General features: G+C 29.9%; 3 protein-coding genes across 8 annotated transcripts in view; all 3 read left to right on the plus strand.

Moving 5' to 3' along the window:
* The first annotated feature begins 630 nt into the window (after nucleotides 1-630).
* LOC100747780 (contactin) lies at nucleotides 631-16565 on the plus strand. 3 transcript variants are annotated; one of them, XR_001102576.3, is made up of 9 exons: nucleotides 631-850; nucleotides 1589-2443; nucleotides 2522-2900; nucleotides 2975-3077; nucleotides 3212-3684; nucleotides 3798-4076; nucleotides 4338-4790; nucleotides 4873-6130; nucleotides 12456-13991. XR_001102576.3 is itself a non-coding variant. In XM_024370437.2 (9 exons), the coding sequence occupies exons 2-8, from the start codon at nucleotides 1640-1642 to the stop codon at nucleotides 6057-6059; spliced, it is 3678 nt and encodes a 1225-aa protein (XP_024226205.1). In that variant the 5' UTR covers nucleotides 631-850; nucleotides 1589-1639; the 3' UTR covers nucleotides 6060-6064; nucleotides 16555-16565. The 3 variants fall into 3 exon arrangements, 2 of the variants coding, with proteins under 2 accessions (XP_024226205.1, XP_012245741.1); XM_024370437.2 differs by lacking the exon at nucleotides 12456-13991 and adding an exon at nucleotides 16555-16565 and having other exon boundaries at nucleotides 4873-6064; XM_012390318.3 differs by lacking the exon at nucleotides 12456-13991 and having other exon boundaries at nucleotides 632-850; nucleotides 4873-6679.
* Nucleotides 7539-10271, plus strand: LOC105681314 (succinate--CoA ligase [GDP-forming] subunit beta, mitochondrial). The gene is made up of 6 exons (XM_012390335.3): nucleotides 7539-8052; nucleotides 8285-8384; nucleotides 8455-9050; nucleotides 9255-9389; nucleotides 9659-9787; nucleotides 9913-10271. Exons 1-6 carry the CDS (start codon nucleotides 7854-7856, stop codon nucleotides 10023-10025), a joined length of 1272 nt encoding a protein of 423 aa, XP_012245758.1. The 5' UTR covers nucleotides 7539-7853; the 3' UTR covers nucleotides 10026-10271.
* The window catches only part of LOC100747901 (filamin-A), a 51480-nt gene continuing 43498 nt past the window's right edge, over nucleotides 10802-18783 (plus strand). For 2 of the 4 annotated variants that reach the window (XM_024370427.2, XM_033323059.1), the window contains exons 1-2: nucleotides 10802-11079; nucleotides 15658-16016. In XM_024370427.2, coding sequence (XP_024226195.1) covers nucleotides 15677-16016 — 340 coding nt within the window. In that variant the 5' untranslated portion in view covers nucleotides 10802-11079; nucleotides 15658-15676. The remainder of the gene's footprint in view (nucleotides 11080-15657; nucleotides 16017-18783) is intronic. The other 2 variants (XM_033323060.1, XM_033323061.1) reach the window with 2 other exon arrangements.

An 18783-nucleotide genomic window follows, 5' to 3' on the forward strand; every position in this document is an offset into this window, starting at 1 on the left:
GTTAGTAAAGATAGGAACCAGACAATATAAATAATCTTATCTATAAACAAACAATATTGTTCTTCGGTAGCATGTAAGTAGAATGGGGCGCAGCTGTGTAAATTAGTGTGAAACCAGAGAGGAGTAGGGAGATTGCCAATGTGCATGGGTGAAACTCAGCCAAAAGTACGCTCCATGAATTGCCGCCTCTAGTGGTTAAATAACCGAACTATACACACATTTCTCCACCGGTGCTTTTGCTAAGAGAAACGTGCATAAACACGGCATCGAGGTGAGAGGGAAATAGGTTCGTTTCGAAATATTGTAAACTTGCGAATTGAAATGAATAATACAATCTTATTTTATAAATAAACAAAGCGTTTAAATCTTTTAAAATAAGGAGGCATTCCTTAGCGGAATATAAAAATAAAAATAGCAGCTTTTTTTTTATCAGGAGAACATAGCATTAGAGGAACTGACATCAGATTCTCAGGATTTCGGAAATTAAAATTTTCTGTTTCTCGGAGGAATTTCTCGCCAAAATTTGGATGTTTTATCAAGAGAACATAACAAAAAATGTGATTAAAGGAAGTGACACAATTTTGACAATTTGATGTTATCTCTATTTAGAAAAATTTCCTTCGCTAATAATTGAAATATTTCCCTGCTCACCGTGCATATGTACGTTTCTTCTACAAAGAGTACTAGAGATCAAATGTGCGTATAGTTCAACCGCTAGCCGCTGGAGACTCTTATTCCTTGTATCTATTTCTTGGCTGACCTTTTTAACATTGCGTCGGCAATAGCCCTGCTCATCTCTGATAAAGGACCCCACCCTTATTAGTAATGGATCGAAGCGTATGTACTAAAGGTTTGTTCTCAGTAAAATAGGATATCTATTATTGTGTTGTGTGAATTAATTATGTATGTGTAACAAAATATTTATTATATTAAAGTTTATGTAATAAATCGTTTTATTTTGTTTCATTTTGATTTTATATTTTAAATTACAATTTATGGTAATTTCCTGAAACATAATTTTGACATCATGTATCTATTGTATTAAGGTTTACATTTATTCATGTGTTGTGTCAACAGTAAAGACGCTAATTTCTACAATTATTAAATAACAGTTCATAGTGTTTCATACGTAAATAGAAACTAATTAAAGCTGATAAATAATAAATAGTAATACAGTTTTAAAAGGCAAAGGTCTAAACTACATTAAGTATTATATTAAATTACTTTAAGATTATAGTGCCACTCCCTAGCTTATATGGTCAAATATAATATGCTTTTATATGTAATTAAGTTCTTTCAACATTGTTCTTCATCAAAACGGCTAATTTCTTTCTTAAATTATTTATATTATTTTTGTCATAATTAATATAAATTATATTAAAGTGAGGTGAGAAATGATTAATAATATAAAAATTAATACACATTTTCCTTGATAGTATTTGTATTTATTATAAAAAAGATCAAATATTACAAAAGTCATTTGATTGACAGATGCATTATGTTTAATCACTTAATCACTTATTACATTTGATCTTAAAAAGAATATGTAATGATTTTATTTATAATAGAATATGTAATGTTTTTTCAGATTACCATTAATTTGATAAATCTATAATCTTTCAATTATATTGAAGTAATAATGTATTGTGTATCAGAGATTATAACATACATTCTTATTGTAACAAGTTATACATTTGCACAAAATGTCCTATATGGAGAACAATATCAGTGTCCACAACATTGGATAAAATTTCAAGAATCATGTTACCGTTTCATAAAGAGTCCTATTAGGGACAGACAAGAAGCTAAAAAAAATTGTGAAGCTTATCAAAGTGATCTTACTACAATTAATTCCTTAGAAGAACATGGATTTATATTATATCATTTATTATGGCAAGATCCACAACATCATAAATGGTATACTGGTATAAAATATCAAAATGGAAATTGGATAAATGAAGCTGATAATACTCAATTATTAAATATGGAAAATGCATTTTTACCTGAACCAGTTGATAATACACTTGGAGGAGATTATTTAGTGTATTCTTATCATAATAATTTACAACGATGGGGACTGGAAAAAGTAAATGGTAGAGATAGGTTCTTATACATTTGTGAAGCACCAATTTCTAATTTGCATAACTTAGTAGATGATGATCGTACTTATCAATATGGTATTGAAATTGATAATCCTCGTGAAATTCCTAGAGGACCATATTTTATCAAGCAACCTACTGATAAAGTATTTGATCTGTCAAAAAGAAAAATAAACAATGATGTTGCACTGAGTTGCTTAGCAGGTGGTTATCCTGCACCAACATATGAATGGTTCAAAGAAGATTATGAGAATGACAGACTCATTGCAACAAAAATAGATCCACTAAATAATAATAGATATACAATCAGTGGTGGCACTTTAATTATTTATGAACCTGATCAGGTAAATAATATCTTGGATTATAATCATTATATACTAAAAGAAAATGTTATTTATACAACACTAATTTATTGTTTTTAGACAGAAGACAGAGGTTCATACCACTGTAAAGCAACCAATAAATTTGGTACAATTATATCTGAAAGTGTGGAACTGTCATTTGGGTATATATTGGAATTTAATTTAAAACGTTCAGAAGAACGTGGAGAACAAAATTGGGGTAAAGTTGTATATTGTGATCCACCACAACATTTTCCAGGAGTCAAATATTATTGGGCACGTGACTATTTCCCCAATTTTGTGGAAGAAGATAAACGTGTTTTTGTTTCTCATGATGGGGCACTTTATTTTTCTGCATTGGAAATGATTGATCGTGGCAATTATTCTTGTAATGTTCAAAGTGTTGCCTCTGATACTGGTCGTAATGGGCCATTTTTCCCTTTGAGGGTTGACTCACATTGTAATTATATTCCTTTAATTGTCTTCATTTTTTCAGTCAGTATTTTATATTTTGATGAATCTCTTCATTTTCAGCCTCCTTCCAACAATTAAAGTTCTCTGGTAATTTTCCAAAGGCATTTCCAGATGCTCCAATTGCAGGAGAGGAAGTTAGACTTGAATGTGTTGCATTTGGATAGTAAGTTTAATTGTATCTCAAAATAAATTTACTATATCATCCGGTAATTTAGAATATTTAAGTTAGTAAATTGTTATTATCGTGTAAAATAGTATATAATTTTATTACATAATACATTTTTCAATTTAACACAGTCCAATTCCATCATACAATTGGACAAGAAGAGGTGCATCACTGCCACGTGGATCATACACAACTAGTTATAATCGAGTATTAATAATTCCAAAAGTACATGTTGATGATCAAGGAGAGTACACTTGTAGAGTTTATAATGACAGATCAGCAATTGAAAATTCTGTAAGACTAACTATTCAAGCAGCTCCGAATTTTACAATTCCATTAGTAGATAAACATATGGATAATAGAGGAGAGTTAACTTGGACTTGTGAAGCATTTGGAATACCAGATGTTTCTTATAGTTGGTTTAGAAATGGTGAAATGTTAAATATGGAAACACTTCCTTCACAAGATAGAGATCGATATTCTATACAAGATAATGTCTTAAGTATAAAATATTTAGATCCAGAGCGAGATCAAGCTATGTATCAATGTCGCGCAAGAAATCAGTTAAAAACAAAGTATTCATCTGCACAACTTCGAATTTTATGTAAGTTGTTATTTAGATATATAGTTTCGATAGAAATGGAATGTGTGTGTAACTTTTAAAAAAAGACTCATATTCAAAAATTATTATTTTTAAATATCATTCCGAAATTTTAGCATTAAAACCATCTTTTAAAAAACGGCCTATGGAACCCGAGACTTACGCAGCAGAAAAAGGTAATGTCACAATATTCTGTAACCCTGAAGCTGCACCTAGACCAAAATTTGTCTGGAAGAAAGATGGAAATGTGATTGGTTCTGGTGGTAGACGTAGAATTTTAGAAACTGGTAATCTAATAATTAGCCCAGTATCAAGGGATGATGAAGGCACATACATTTGCACTGCAACAAATCAATATGGAAGCGATGACACTCGTGGACGATTAATAGTATTACGTAAGACAATATACTTCATTACATACGAGTGTTCATGAAATCGAACGTAGATTATATCAAACCAGACATACTTGACGAGTTTTCAAAATCAATTTTTTCGGAAATAGAGCTCCAAATAAAAAAACTTTATATTTTAAACTTATATTTGCGTGGAGAATCATTCTCCTTTCTGATAACGGGATTCTATGATTTCACGAACATTCGATAAAACTATAGTTTTACTGAATTGTATTTAAGATATCGATTTTTATTAAATCAAAGGTGGTCCACAATTTATTGAAAAGTTACCACAACATGTTACAAGTGCAGTGATGCAAAATCAAACACTGCGTTGCATGGGGGAAGTAGTTGATGAAATGCTAGATGTAGCTTATATTTGGAAACATAATGGTTTACGTATCAGAGACGAGGATTTAATAAATAATCCTAGATTGCATATTGACGGAGAAGAACTTAATATAATAAACGCTACATTCGCAGAAGCAGGAGAATATCAATGCATAATTAAAAGTGCAGTAGGCGAAATTTCTAGTAAAACGACAGTTACAATAGAGGGACCACCAGGACCACCTGGTGGTGTACAAGTTGTAAATATTGTAAAAACTTCTACAACTTTACGTTGGACTGATGGTGCTTTTAATGGCAAACCCATTACTATGTATACTGTAAGCGCAAGAACAAATTGGAATCACACATGGTCTAATATCATAGAAAGTATGTATAATAAAATTATTTATGGTTTTTGATCACATAGATTTTTTCAATAAAAACGTACATAATGTAAATGTTATTTCAGATATAACTGCTGTTGAAGTAGATAGATATAATGGTAGAAAAGAGGCTTATTTGGAGAATGTTCTAAATCCTTATACTACATATGAGTTCTGTGTATCTGCTTTTAATGAATTAGGATACAGTTTACCATCATCACCCTCCCCACAATACAGTACACCACCTGATAAACCAACAAAAGTTCCATCCAACATAGGCGGAGGAGGAGGTAAAATCGGAGATCTTACAATAACATGGGATCCTTTACCATCATCTGAACAAAATGGTCCAGGAATCTACTACAAAGTTTTCTGGCGTCAAAAGTATCACGAAACTGAGTTTCAGTCATTATCTTTGAAAGACTATGGTAATGCTGGGAGAAGTGTTGTTCAGATACAACAACAATATTATTACACAGAATACGAAGTTAAAGTCCAAGCTGCTAATGCATTAGGTTTTGGACCAATTTCTAATGCAGTTACGATATTTAGTGCTGAAGATATGCCCCAAGTAGCTCCACAACAAGTTGTAGCACATGGCTACAATAGTACTAGCTTAAAAGTTAGTTGGCTGCCAATTGAACAGACACGTGAAAGGATACGGGGCAAATTAATAGGCCATAGAATAAAGTATTGGAAGGAAAGTAATAAAGAGGAAGATGCAGTATATTACTTATCTCGAAGTGCAAGACCTTGGGCTCTTGTAGTTGGTTTGCAACCTGATACTTATTATTATGTTAAAGTCATGGCGTATAATTCTGCGGGAGAAGGTCCTGAAAGTGAACGATATTTAGAAAGAACTTTCCGTAAAGCACCGCAAAAACCACCATCTTCTGTCAATGTATATGGAGTAAATCCTTCAACAGTTCGGGTTGTTTGGCGTTATGTACAACCAAGTTTAGAAGAAGAACCATTAATAGGTTATAAAATACGTGTTTGGGAGCTAGACCAAGATATGAGCACCGCAAATGATACTATTATACCAGGTGGCTCGAAATTAGAAGCTTATATCACAAATCTCAGCCCTGGAAAGGCATACCACTTACGTGTACTTGCATTTAGCAATGGAGGAGATGGACGAATGTCGAGTCCAACTCATACATTCCAAATGGGCGACGCAGCTGCTTTCAGAAGCAGTGCTGGTAATAAAATTTTGGATGCTGCTTTAGGTATATCATTGTTATTATTATTGAGAATTTATGAATACATATAGTATGAGTATAAGATACTTTTGATATATCACAGATTTACTAAACTGTTAGTAAGAAATTGAACGCGAGAGAAGAGAGAGAGAGAGAGAGAATACGTATGTGTATGCGCGTGCGTGTGTATAAAATATTTTTATGAAAAGATAGAAATAGACCAGTATAATTTGCTGTTTTCAAATCATTAATTTGTTGAGAAATATTTGTGCAAATTATGATACCATTATTATTTAATTATTTTCTAACCAGATCTAACATTGCTAGACAATATTAATCATATCCAAAACTTTTACAAATACCGTAACACATTAAAGTTAAAGAGTTCACTTTGAACAAAATACTGTTTATTGTAATATTTAGTAAGTTTTACATTAAATGGACAGTAGATGATTTTCATAAAATATTTATGACATTAGTATGATAATGTCGATATGAATATGAATGTGAAATATAAAGTGAAATCTCAATACTTTTAACAAGTACTTGTTCTTTTAAGAATAAAAGTAACGGAAAGCTTAATGGAAAAGTGGTACAAATACATTTTATTAGAAAAATAAAATAAGTACTGGAAGTACTTAAGTACTAAGCAGAACCATTTTGTAGACAAGGGTGCCTATACGAATTAATGTTATTTTTGCAAAACAGAAGAGTTTGTCACTTTTCTCTTGAAAATAATTTATTATAAAAATATAACATACAAATTTTTACATAAATTAATATTGTTCTTCTAAATTATTTAGACTTTATGATATTATGAACAAATGATTTTTTAAGAATTTTTTATACAAGAAATCATGTTTATCCGTCCATGAATAAATATCCAAATAATGTGTAAATAATAATTATCATATTAATATTTTTTAATATTATATTCTTGTATAGACAATAATAAAAATCTTCGTTAAAAAAAATCTCATAATGCATAAAAATTTGTTACTCAATTATGTAAAAAGTTTATTATTTGTATAATCCTATTTAACTCGGAAAATTAAAATTATACAAAATAATAAATTTTGGTAGCTATAACTTATTGATGTAAGAATGTTTAATTCGTGAAAATAGAATACATACCTTTTTATACTAATACATTAATAATAAATAAAATCTTATATATGTTTTTTACAAGAAAAATCAGTTTATCCTTATCCTTTATTAATAACTAAAATTAAAATTGTGGAGAATATTTTCTATAATTAGAACTATATATGTACATCTTTAAATTAAAAGTATAAGTATAAATTACTAATGATTCTAAAGACATCGAAATAAAATTCAAATAAAAAAGTTAAAATTATTTTATTTGGTTTATTAAAAAGATAATTAGCTAGTTTAAATCTAATATTTGAATTGATTAATCTGAATATTAAAAATATTACATATATTGCGAGGATTAAAATAATAAAAAGTTTATATTTCATTATTTAAATATCACGTATTTCATTTTTTATAAAATATTTTGGATAGATATTATATATACATACGTAGTAGCAGATAAAGTAGTTTGGTAGTAGATATCAGTTTATTGTCAATACATACAGATTTAGTTTAATATAGAGGTTATAAGAGATAATTGTAGATATACTTAAGATAATGTCCATATAGTTTAATTTTAGAAACCGATGATTACTCTTAAGATACAAATGATAACTCCTATTTTGTAAAGAATTGTTGTAAACATATTCTGTAGAGATAAATTGTATCTTAAATTAATGCCGGTGGCTGAGAATCGTGAATAGTCTTGAAGATTTCATAAAGAACATTTTTCATTACTATTTTATAAAGTTTTATTTTTAAAGTTAAACATGTTACGATTTATAAACCGAAAGTTATGTCCAAGTCAAGTGTTGAATAAAATTTTAAAATTTAATACTAAACAAACGAGAAGCTTGAATCTACTCGAATATCAGAGTAAGGAACTCCTAAGAGATTGTGGAGTTTCTGTACAAAATTTTGCTATTGTGGATGATCTAACTAAAGCGAATTCTGCTTTACAAAAAATAAGTTGGTATTTTTCCCTATTTCTAATATATCTAATTTACTTGTTTATTTAATTATCATTTGTATAAAGGTATAATAAATTATTGATACAGATTTGATTGTAGCATTTTAACTTATCAAAATTTAATTCTTTATTAGTTCAATCTTATAACATTCTATTATTATTAGTTACATAGATATGTTTCATTCTTTCTGTTTTTAAATGAAGCTGTTGCAATTTGATTTACTTTTATAGGTGCGGATGAGTATGTTATAAAAGCTCAGGTACTAGCTGGTGGTCGCGGGAAAGGATGGTTTGATAATGGCTTCAAAGGAGGTGTTCATCTTACAAAAGAGTAAGTGTAGATGGTATGATACATAATACAAAAGTATGTGTATTATTTATTATTGCATATTTTTTAATAGTCATAAAGCTGTCATAGATGTTGTGAGAAATATGTTAGGTCACCGTCTTATTACAAAACAAACTTCAAAAGATGGTATATTGGTACAAAAAATTATGATAGCAGAATCTGTAAATATTGCACGTGAAACATACATCTGTATTCTTATGGACAGACAACACAATGGTCCTGTATTAATAGCTTCACCATCAGGTGGTATGGATATAGAAACAGTTGCTGAAAAGAATCCAGAATTAATAAAAACAGTACCTCTTGACATATACTATGGCATTGATGATGAGATAGCCAAAGATGTTAGCATATTTCTTGGTTTTGTGGATTCAGAAATACAACAGAAAGCAATATTTGAATTAAAAAATTTGTGGAAACTATTTGTAGATATTGATGCTTTACAAGTTGAAATTAATCCATTGGTTGAAACTACAGATAAGCAAGTTATAGCAGTAGACGCAAAAATAGCATTTGATGATAATGCTGAATTTAGGCAACAAGATTTATTTGCTTTAGAAGACAGTGATACAAAAGATCCTAGAGAAGCAGATGCATCACGTTTCAATTTGAATTATATTGGTATGGATGGCAACATAGGATGTTTGGGTATGTTTAATAATATGGTAATAATATTTGCTATACTATATATTATATATTACTATATTATATATATATATAAAAGGGAGGAATAATTTTTGAAATAATCATTATTTAATTTTTAATTCATAAAAATTTATGTAAAGTATTTTGAACAGAATATTATTATTCTTCTTAATTAACATAAAATTCAAAATTATATATTATATTTAGTCAATGGTGCTGGTTTGGCAATGGCTACTATGGATATAATTAAATTAAATGGTGGATCTCCAGCAAATTTTCTGGATGTGGGTGGAAGCGTTAAAGAGGATCAGGTTTATCAAGCATTTAGAATTCTTAGTGAAGGTATGTATGTACTATAATAGACTTGTAGGAAAGTCGAAAAATCGAAAAAAAAAAGAAATTGAAGTTTTCCTATTTTTTATATATGTAACATAATGGCCTGAATAGATCTCTTAAACTTGTGAATGTGATTTGTGTAATGTGTTTCCACGATTTTATCATATTTCTTTAAGAAATTTAATTAATGATTTTATCAGATATATTATCTCTGTGAATTATATTCACATATTTTCGAAAAAAACAACTTTAAATGTTCTGTTTGATATCTCTAGATCCAAAAGTAAAAGCTATTCTTGTAAATGTATTTGGAGGTATTGTAAATTGTGCTACAATAGCAAAAGGAATTATTGCGGCATCTCATAATTTAAAGCTTAAAATTCCATTAGTTGTTAGACTAGAAGGTAATTATTTCGTTATTATTTACTTTGTAATTTTGTTACAGAAGTTATAGAATATTATCTATTTATCTATTTATTTATTTTTATTGTTATATGATTTAATAATGTTCACTATGTTTTTAAAATAGGTACTAATGTAACAGAAGCAAAGAAACTTCTTGCAGAGAGCAAGTTATCAATTGTTACAGCAAATGATTTAGATGAGGCTGCAAAAAAAGCAGTTTCTTCAGCAAAAACATAAGTTTGGTAACATTCTTGTGTATTAAGTTTATTAAGACTGGGAATTTTTGCTTCAAGTACATATATCTAGATAATATCAACACATCAAAGACTACTTTTTCTATTTCTTTTTTAACATAATATGGTTTATTTTAGTTTATTGCTTATAAATTATTTAAGTAATCTTTTAATTTGTATTTTTTTACGTTTCCGCGAAACGAGTGGTTTGTTTTGTCGATAACTGAATTAAATATTTTATTATTATTAATACCAAAATATTGTTTTCCCTTCATTATTACATCGTATCCCTTCTGTTGTAGGTGTTTTCTCTGTTCTCGTTAATAAATAGTCTTATCAATTTATTTATTAATACCACATAAACAAGTATTATTAATTTATTGCATATATTTTATACATTTTCAATAAATAAATAAATAAATAAATGGAATATGTTTATATAGATGCTTTTAAAATAAGCTAATTTTATATCGTTTTATAATTTTATAAGATTCATTAAACATGTCTTTTATGATTATAACATATGTAGTTTTTTATATCTCTACTTCAAAATTTGTTATATCTGATAGAGGAATGTTCTTATCGTTAGAAAGAGGACGACTACTCTATAAGTATTTATTAAATATTGATGATGCCATTAGACTAAATTAAAGTTCGACGGACATTGTAGTAAGAATAGGTTTAAATAAAATGGCAAAGTTTCAATGGACAATAGGAATTGGGAAAAGGGATAGCGAGAGAAACAGACAGATCGGCGTGTGTATATATAGTTTGCTAGCCAGAGTGGGAGGGTTGAAGACGAGGGGATAGCTATTCTCGGAGTTTGTTCGGTACATTTTCCCTCTCTTCCAAATTCGGTGGCGGTAAACGTCAGTAAACCTTTCTAAATCGTATCGAACAGTGCAAAGAGTCTCTTCTCTTTAATACATCGTTCAAATGTAAATTGTGCTTGTGTTTTAATGTATATTAAAAGTGTAAAAGTGTGAATCATATTTGAAAGGGAATTACTAGTGCGAATATATACCTTATTAATAGATCCATTTTATCCTGTAAATAAGGTAGCGTGTAAAGTATTTTTCTAACAATGTTTATCGTTTAGAAAAGAAAAACAGTCATTACCTTTTATTCTATACATTTTCTTCTTCTATAATTTTAAGAAATTTTGTCACAATTAAAAAGCTTTTTACATTTACGGGAGAAGATGCATCCTTTATCACGCCAGTGTTTACTTGTTTGCTACATAATTTGATACTTTCAATCAAAACTGCTTCAATCAAAAGAGATGCAAATAAGAGATTGCAAATAAGATTCTTATCTATGTGTTTTAATAAACGCTGTTAATTAGTGATTGCATGAATGGCAATTTATGCTTCAAATAATTATATGAAATGATATGCATGCCACGTGAGTGAAACAATTGAGAATTAACATGCGACAAATGCGTACAGTGGTTTTTAAGTTCGTTGACGTTACAAATAGCAAGATAATAGATATTGGAAGGTATAATTTTTTAACGATTGATTCAATTTAAATTACGAAGTAAGATTATGTAGCGTCGTGGTAAACTTTATTTAATACTGTATAATTTGCGAATATGTTATAATAATTTCTTCTTTTCCTATTCCTCTTGGTTTATTACTAATCTTTTGTGCAATAATTTACAATAACTCGTCACTTACCAACATTTTTCTAAAACTTTACAGAAGCATTTTAGTTAAACGATTGCTAGTACAAGTAAATACCATTAATCAATTTCTAATTTTTAATAATCGGAACTAGTGTCAGTAAAATTTGTCTTATCTAATCGTAGAACAGTGATTGTGTTTCTACAGCCACTGTCTATGCACGTTATTTCTCTATTCATTTTAATCTGTTCTATTCAGTGAACTTTGACGAAATATATACTCACATTGTATACTTTTTAACTTGAACAGTATTTCGCACGATAAAATTTATCTTTTGCACACACACAAGATTAGACCTTGGAAAAAAGACACGTATGTCTACGTACTCTAAAAATACCTTGGCTCTGACTTGCAAGAGGCACATCGTAATTTAGCATGGAATTGATTAATTTCCTATTACACTGATCAGATTACCTATTTGACAATTATCTAGAACCTAATGACAAAACTTTGAAATAACGCCTAACCTCGTATTACGTACACGTATACAATATACATGTACATATGTACTATTCTCATAGTATTGACACTTTAATTATTTGAAATCCTAATCATTCTTGTAAGTTATATACCGTTTACAAGTTATGTGTACGCGAGTGTATACTATAGATTTATTTTATAATACAAGCTTCACTTTGCTAGCGATTAAGTAAATGAGACATTGAATTTAGCTTAACTACCTTGAACGGAACTACAACGAAATTGCAGGATGTTTATAAAATTGCATGTATTTTTACATATGATACATGAGAGAGAGAAAGAGAGAGAGAGAGAGAGAGAGAAAGTATAGTTCAATTGGATGTATTATATTTTACACACAATTCGTTTAAACTATCGATTTAAAAGATGTTAGAGTTTGGAATTTGCAAAATTATTTTCTCTATAGCACTTGAAATATTTTCCCATACTTTTCTTATGTTATTTAATACACTAGTTATGTGTCTTTTTATAATCTTTGGTGTTTCATTCTTTCTGTCATTCATGTTTAAGGAACTTAACAACGTGTCTTCGTAAAGATGTAGCTGTCCTAGTTGCGTGGGATGTTCTGTGTAAGATTACTCAGAACATTGACCTTCATAAAATATTTCAAGATCATTGAAATCGACGAGATAGGTTCCATTTTCACGTGTCCGTAATTTTTTCTCATAGGCAACATAGCGTACGTAAAATATCAAATTCGTACGTTCATGTACGTTTTAATATGGCGGTTTCCATCAAAATATTCGTAACAAATTTATCATTTTTTTGAACATCACACACGTGACAATTAAGTAAATGATTTTATCGATCCAATTAATATATTTCGTAGATTTCAAATGTTACAAGCAACTATTTTGTTTGTCGAAGATCTGTTCTTAACAATTATACATTCGTCATTTCGCGGCTACATAAACAGGCCCGTCACTAACGCGTGATGAGTCACAGTTACTTAGACATTGAATCACGAGAGTTAAATATGGATCAGGAGTAAGAGTTTTGTTCTTGCTGATAAACATTCAATTCGAATACCAAATACATGCATACAATAAAATCGACCATTATAAAGAATTATTTATACGTTTTATATCAACACAAAATATGTAATATGCGTCATTTTAATTGCTGAATTTCTTTTAATAACGACAACAGGATAGGGTGGTATAATAATCTCTCGCAATATCATATGCAGTAGTATTTCGGAAGATGTTCGCTTGCCAAATTTCGAAACTTATATGCCATTATTTCTACCACGGTAAAACTAGTCGGAGCGAGCGGTCACCTCATACAGCCGATGAAATATGCATTAGAATCGGGAATTTTGAAGTCGACCACGAACGAGAAAACGAGAAAATTTATCATTTTCCATTATCTCTTGATAATTTACGACACCTCCAATCAAATGATATTCAGTTTAAAAACAATTCTCCGCATAGTAAAAAATGTATATCCACTAGTAAGTATTATTCTTGACAAGTTCTCTTTTCTGGCCAATACTTATGAATCTATGAATTAATCATGCTATGATTTTCATATCTTCTATTCATTAAGCATATGAATGATATGACGTTACATTATTAAGTAAAATTAGCGTTTAATGATTTGGTATCTTTAAAATCTTTTTTAATACACGTTCCAAGATAACTTGTTTTCGTGAAACCTTCACTCTATAGATTCTTGAGTATCTGTTGCATGAGAACACTCTATAAAAAAGTTTTTAAGGGTAATATTTCTTTCCATAAAGATTCCACAGGAACAGATATTTTCTTAAACGAAACATCAACAGAATTTAAAAAAAGAAAAAAAAAGACGGAAGAAGCTATTTATTTCGATTCCTGCTTTAAATAATACATCCACTATAACCTCGTATTTTGAACGGGATATGTATATCAATTTATTATCATTTCTTTTTTTTTGGCGGTTAAATCACTGACCTAACTCTTGATTGCAAGTCGGCTGAAAAGGAACGTAAGGTCCGCTGCTAAAACTGGAATCGTTTCCGAAAAGGAAGAAGAAGGTGACTATTCCACAAAAGGAATTTGTGTTGCAATACTTACTATATCGGATGTTATCCGCTAGCGACACAATTTCAAGTTCTTTTTGGTCATTCAGATACAGTTAAATACACATATCTTATACATCTTATATACCTTATATATCTTATATATTATTATCTTTATTATACTATCAGGGTCGAGTTTTACGTATGATAGATATTTCATTGTACGTCAAATAGTAACTTTGACAAGGATAAACTTTAAAATTGTACCGAGCGGAAAATTATATACAGTGCAATTGTTATTTAATTGTTAATTCGCTAACATGATATGATGTGGAATTAGATAGTAATTCGTATTACGTGACTGAATATCTAATAATAAATTATAACAAATATTTCATTCAGCCTTGTGTCTTTATGGAGATAATTAGCATTTGTATTGATAAAATTTTACAGTGTTCCTGTGCGATATATGGAATGATTTACCACTTCTATTTATCTCAAATATCTTTGTTATTTCAAGTAATAAGCAGAAATATTGCTTACCAAAGTTGCACGGTTGCAAGAATCTCACAACACGGTGGCAATAATTTTTTGACCCACAAGATGTTAGAATTATGTAGATATCTCTATTATTTCATAAATTTTTCTAGTAGTTTGTAATAAATTATTTTATATTCATTATTCATTAAATTCATTTATTTAAATTGCATATTCATTAAAATAATTCTTATGCGAGTCATTTTTTACAGAATTCTAAAGGAATTCCTTATAAGGAGACCAAAAGAAATCGAATTTTAAGAAGTACAATTTTGTAGATTAAGATAAAGATATTTTGCGTGTAGACAGTACGAACATTGTTATATTGCACTTATTTTGTCGTAGTACTATCTATATAACGCTATAATAATATCTATAATTTACGATTTGGCTTTTAATTTACATATCTTTTAAATGATGTATAATCAGTGACTGAATGATCGAAGTATCAAAGGTTGATTAAAGAATTATCGTGTAAAAGGAAACGTATTACAGATTTACAAATTTCTACTCTCTCTTTCTCTCTATTATATGATATAATTGATACGCTATTGCATTTATTCTACCATATACATACTAATTAATACTAAATTTTATACAATTTAGAATTACTTTCGTATAACTACATATAAACTTGATACTATAAAAATGAAATTGAGATGTTGATAAAAAAAGAACGCTTCATAGAAAAGTAAGGCTATGGGTAATACCGATACTTTTGCTGCTGTAAGTAGTATATGCATGCATCAGAGAAGATACAGTAAAATGAGAGAAAGTGAGTAAGACACACGGTGTAGAGCGTATAGCGAGCTCATCTCGGTTTAAGAGGAGAGGGGAGATTAGAGTGAACGGAGCAGCAACGTGTGAACACACACACAAGGTTTTCTACTTTTCTCCCCACCATCGTTCTCACCATTACCAATGTCATCCCGTAGGAGCGAACCGGCCGATAAAATGTGCGAGAACGATAAGTCAGTCAAGTGCGAGAACGCAGAGGAAGAGGACGACGACATGTTCGAACAAGATTTGTTGGAGGATGCCCAGTGGAAACGAACGCAGCAAAACACGTTTACGAGATGGGCGAACGAGAAGCTGAAAACGGTGAACAGACAGATCGATGATTTGGAGTGTGATTTGTCCGACGGTCTTCTACTCATCAGTTTGATCGAGGTGCTCGCGCAGAAGAAGCTTCCGAAGCATAGTCAGAAGCCCGTCTTTAGATCACAGAAATTGGAAAATGTTTCAGTGGCATTGAAGTTTTTGGACGACGAGGGAATAAGAATCGTTAATATCGGTGAGTGGCTGACATTCGTGTTTTGTTGCTTCAGTTAGGCTTCCCTGTGTTCCGCTTTTTTCTCCGTTCATATCATTCGTTTGAGTCATTCTCTCCTCTTTCTTCCCTTTCGAATCGAGAGGAAAGAAAGCAAAGAAAAAGAATTAGGAATAAGAAAATGAGATAGATCAAATTAACGAGTACATGTGATACGTAGTTTTCTTTCATTGTATAAATATACATATACAGTGATTCTTACTAGTACACATGTAAAGCATATTTGACAGTACTTTAACTGTTATTGTTATGTATATCTCGGTGTAATTAAGCGGATGTAATTATTATTGTTTGCCCTCTTAACAAATTTATTTTGTTCGATGGTAGTATAAATTTTATTCATTCCCCACATTTAATTTTTAATGTTGAATGTTACTATATTGGACTATATTGGAGATAGATTTTATACATATTAAATAATATATTATTCTTCCGTTGCAAAAATGTGCTGATAGAGATATACAATTACAATCATGATACTAAACAAGATGTAAGTAGGTAGGTATAGTATAGTGAGGTCGTAAAATCGGTTAGGAGTTCAAGTTTACATATCTCGAGGATCGAAACAAATAATTTGAGACATTTTGGAGGGCATAAGGGCTTAGAACCTCGTTTTGGGCCGTACGATGTTGCAGTTTCCTAATTTTATGTCATAAAATACCGTGTGAACTGTTTTATTTTGTTTTGATTTTCGAGTTGAGACTTTGTCGATATACGTAGGCATCTCGCGTCGCATCTGTCAACTTATATTTCGATCTAAAAATTTCACTTTCGAAAAGCTATTGTAACTGGAAATTCAGTTAGATTTTTAAAAAGAAGTCGTACGTGACCAGCGATTGATTAATAACGTAGAAAAGACGTGTCTCCTTACGTGACTGGCGATGAAGTGATAACACGAAAAGAAATATTTTTACGTGATCGGTGGTTTGTTCAGGTCATTACAAAATTTTGTGCGCGTCAAAATATTAATCGACGTAAAATATTAAGAAATACAATAGTTTCATGTTTCGTATATGCCTTTGACACACAGAGAGAATTGTGTTGCAAGAGAAAGAAACATGGTTTTTTATATAAAAGTTTGAACGAGGACAATGTTATTATAGTACACATATTGTTATCGACGATTGTAAAGGATATCTCAAGTTCTGTTTAACTCTATCAAATGTCATCACTTTCCTTTTTTCCCCGGTGTAAAAAGGTTTAGCAACACCAATTGTAAATTAATTTCTAATTAGGGTTAGGTTGGGGTTAGGTTAGGGGGGGGTTCATTTCACGTTAGATAAATATACGTACATATTTTCTTTGAAATACTTTAAATTATTAATGAACAGAGATAACGTAAAAATATAATTTACATTTCTTGTAATATGACTCATTGCAAGGAAGTAAAAAACACTTTCGCGCTTTATGAAGCTGCGCTTCTATTTGACTTAGTTTCTCTAACGGGTGGCTTGAATAGCATTTATACAGAAGTTTCATGGTTGTGGCGGCTAGTTCCATAAGAGAAAGGAAAGTTTACATGAATATTGAAATTTTTCAATGGAAGATTTTTTGTAGAACAAGATATGATAATTAAAATAAAAATAAAATAGAGATAATTACACGGAATAGTAAAAGATCCTCGAATCGATGATGCTTTATCGAAATATTTCAAAATCTGTAGGATAGGAATATAGCGATAGTTTTGTTACCTGTACCCACTAAATATTTCTGAGAATTAGCAATTATATAAAACGTGCTTCGTCCATTCTTTATGATAGTCGTGAATCTTTCATTTCTTTCAAGGACTAATCTCTTCTAAGTATTTATAAGATATAAAAGGATTTGATATATGTAGGTATCAAGCCATACATATTTATTAGTATATTAGTATATTAGTATATTGGTTCATGTACGTAAATTATTTTATATATCTAAATAATTCTAAAAACTATAAATAGTTTGCTCTTGAAAGTGATTTTGGGAAGCGGGAAGAGGGAGTGAGAGGGAGACATGGAAAGTAGGCGGGAAGGCAGGTAGGTAGGCGCACGATGAGGTGAAGGTCATATTTGCTCAGGTACAAGGGACGTCATCTTTGCTTTCAGTTTGCGTACACCTATGCCAAACTCATTCTCCCGATAAGATAGTTTTTTCTCAAAATTAAAAAAATTTCAAGAGAAATACTCTTCAAACTTCTTGTCCATGTAATTCATTTTAATTCTAAACCAATTATGTTTTAGTCGTGTGTGTGTGTATATTTATAAATTATCGACTAAAAATGAAATCAGAAAACAAATCTTTTCGTTCGTTGTAATTGTACAATGTGTTAATTTAGTGGAAACATAACAATAACTGTCACGAGGATAAATGATAATGGCATTCTTTTCCGTCTTATAACTTATCAATACGTTCTTAATTTAAAATACAACTGGTTATCACGGCATGGAATGTTTTACTCGCTTAACTTTATGTAGAATACGCGTTTGTACTGAAGTCATTCGTTTAAATTTATATTTGTCATAGTGCGTCTGCTCTGGCATCATTTTAATTAATTATTTTGTTCATTCTGATAATTATCTTTATCGTACGATATTAAAGGAGACAATCTTTTGTTAATGAAACTTCTTATTTACGTTTTTTCATTGCGCTGGATTTTTTCTTATGTTTATTCTTTTGTTTTACCTACGTATATATATAAATATATATATATATATAAATATATATATATATAAATATATATATACAATATATA

Source organism: Bombus impatiens, unplaced genomic scaffold, assembly GCF_000188095.3.
Source record: "Bombus impatiens unplaced genomic scaffold, BIMP_2.2 scf_0765, whole genome shotgun sequence".
NCBI lineage: Eukaryota > Metazoa > Arthropoda > Insecta > Hymenoptera > Apidae > Bombus > Bombus impatiens.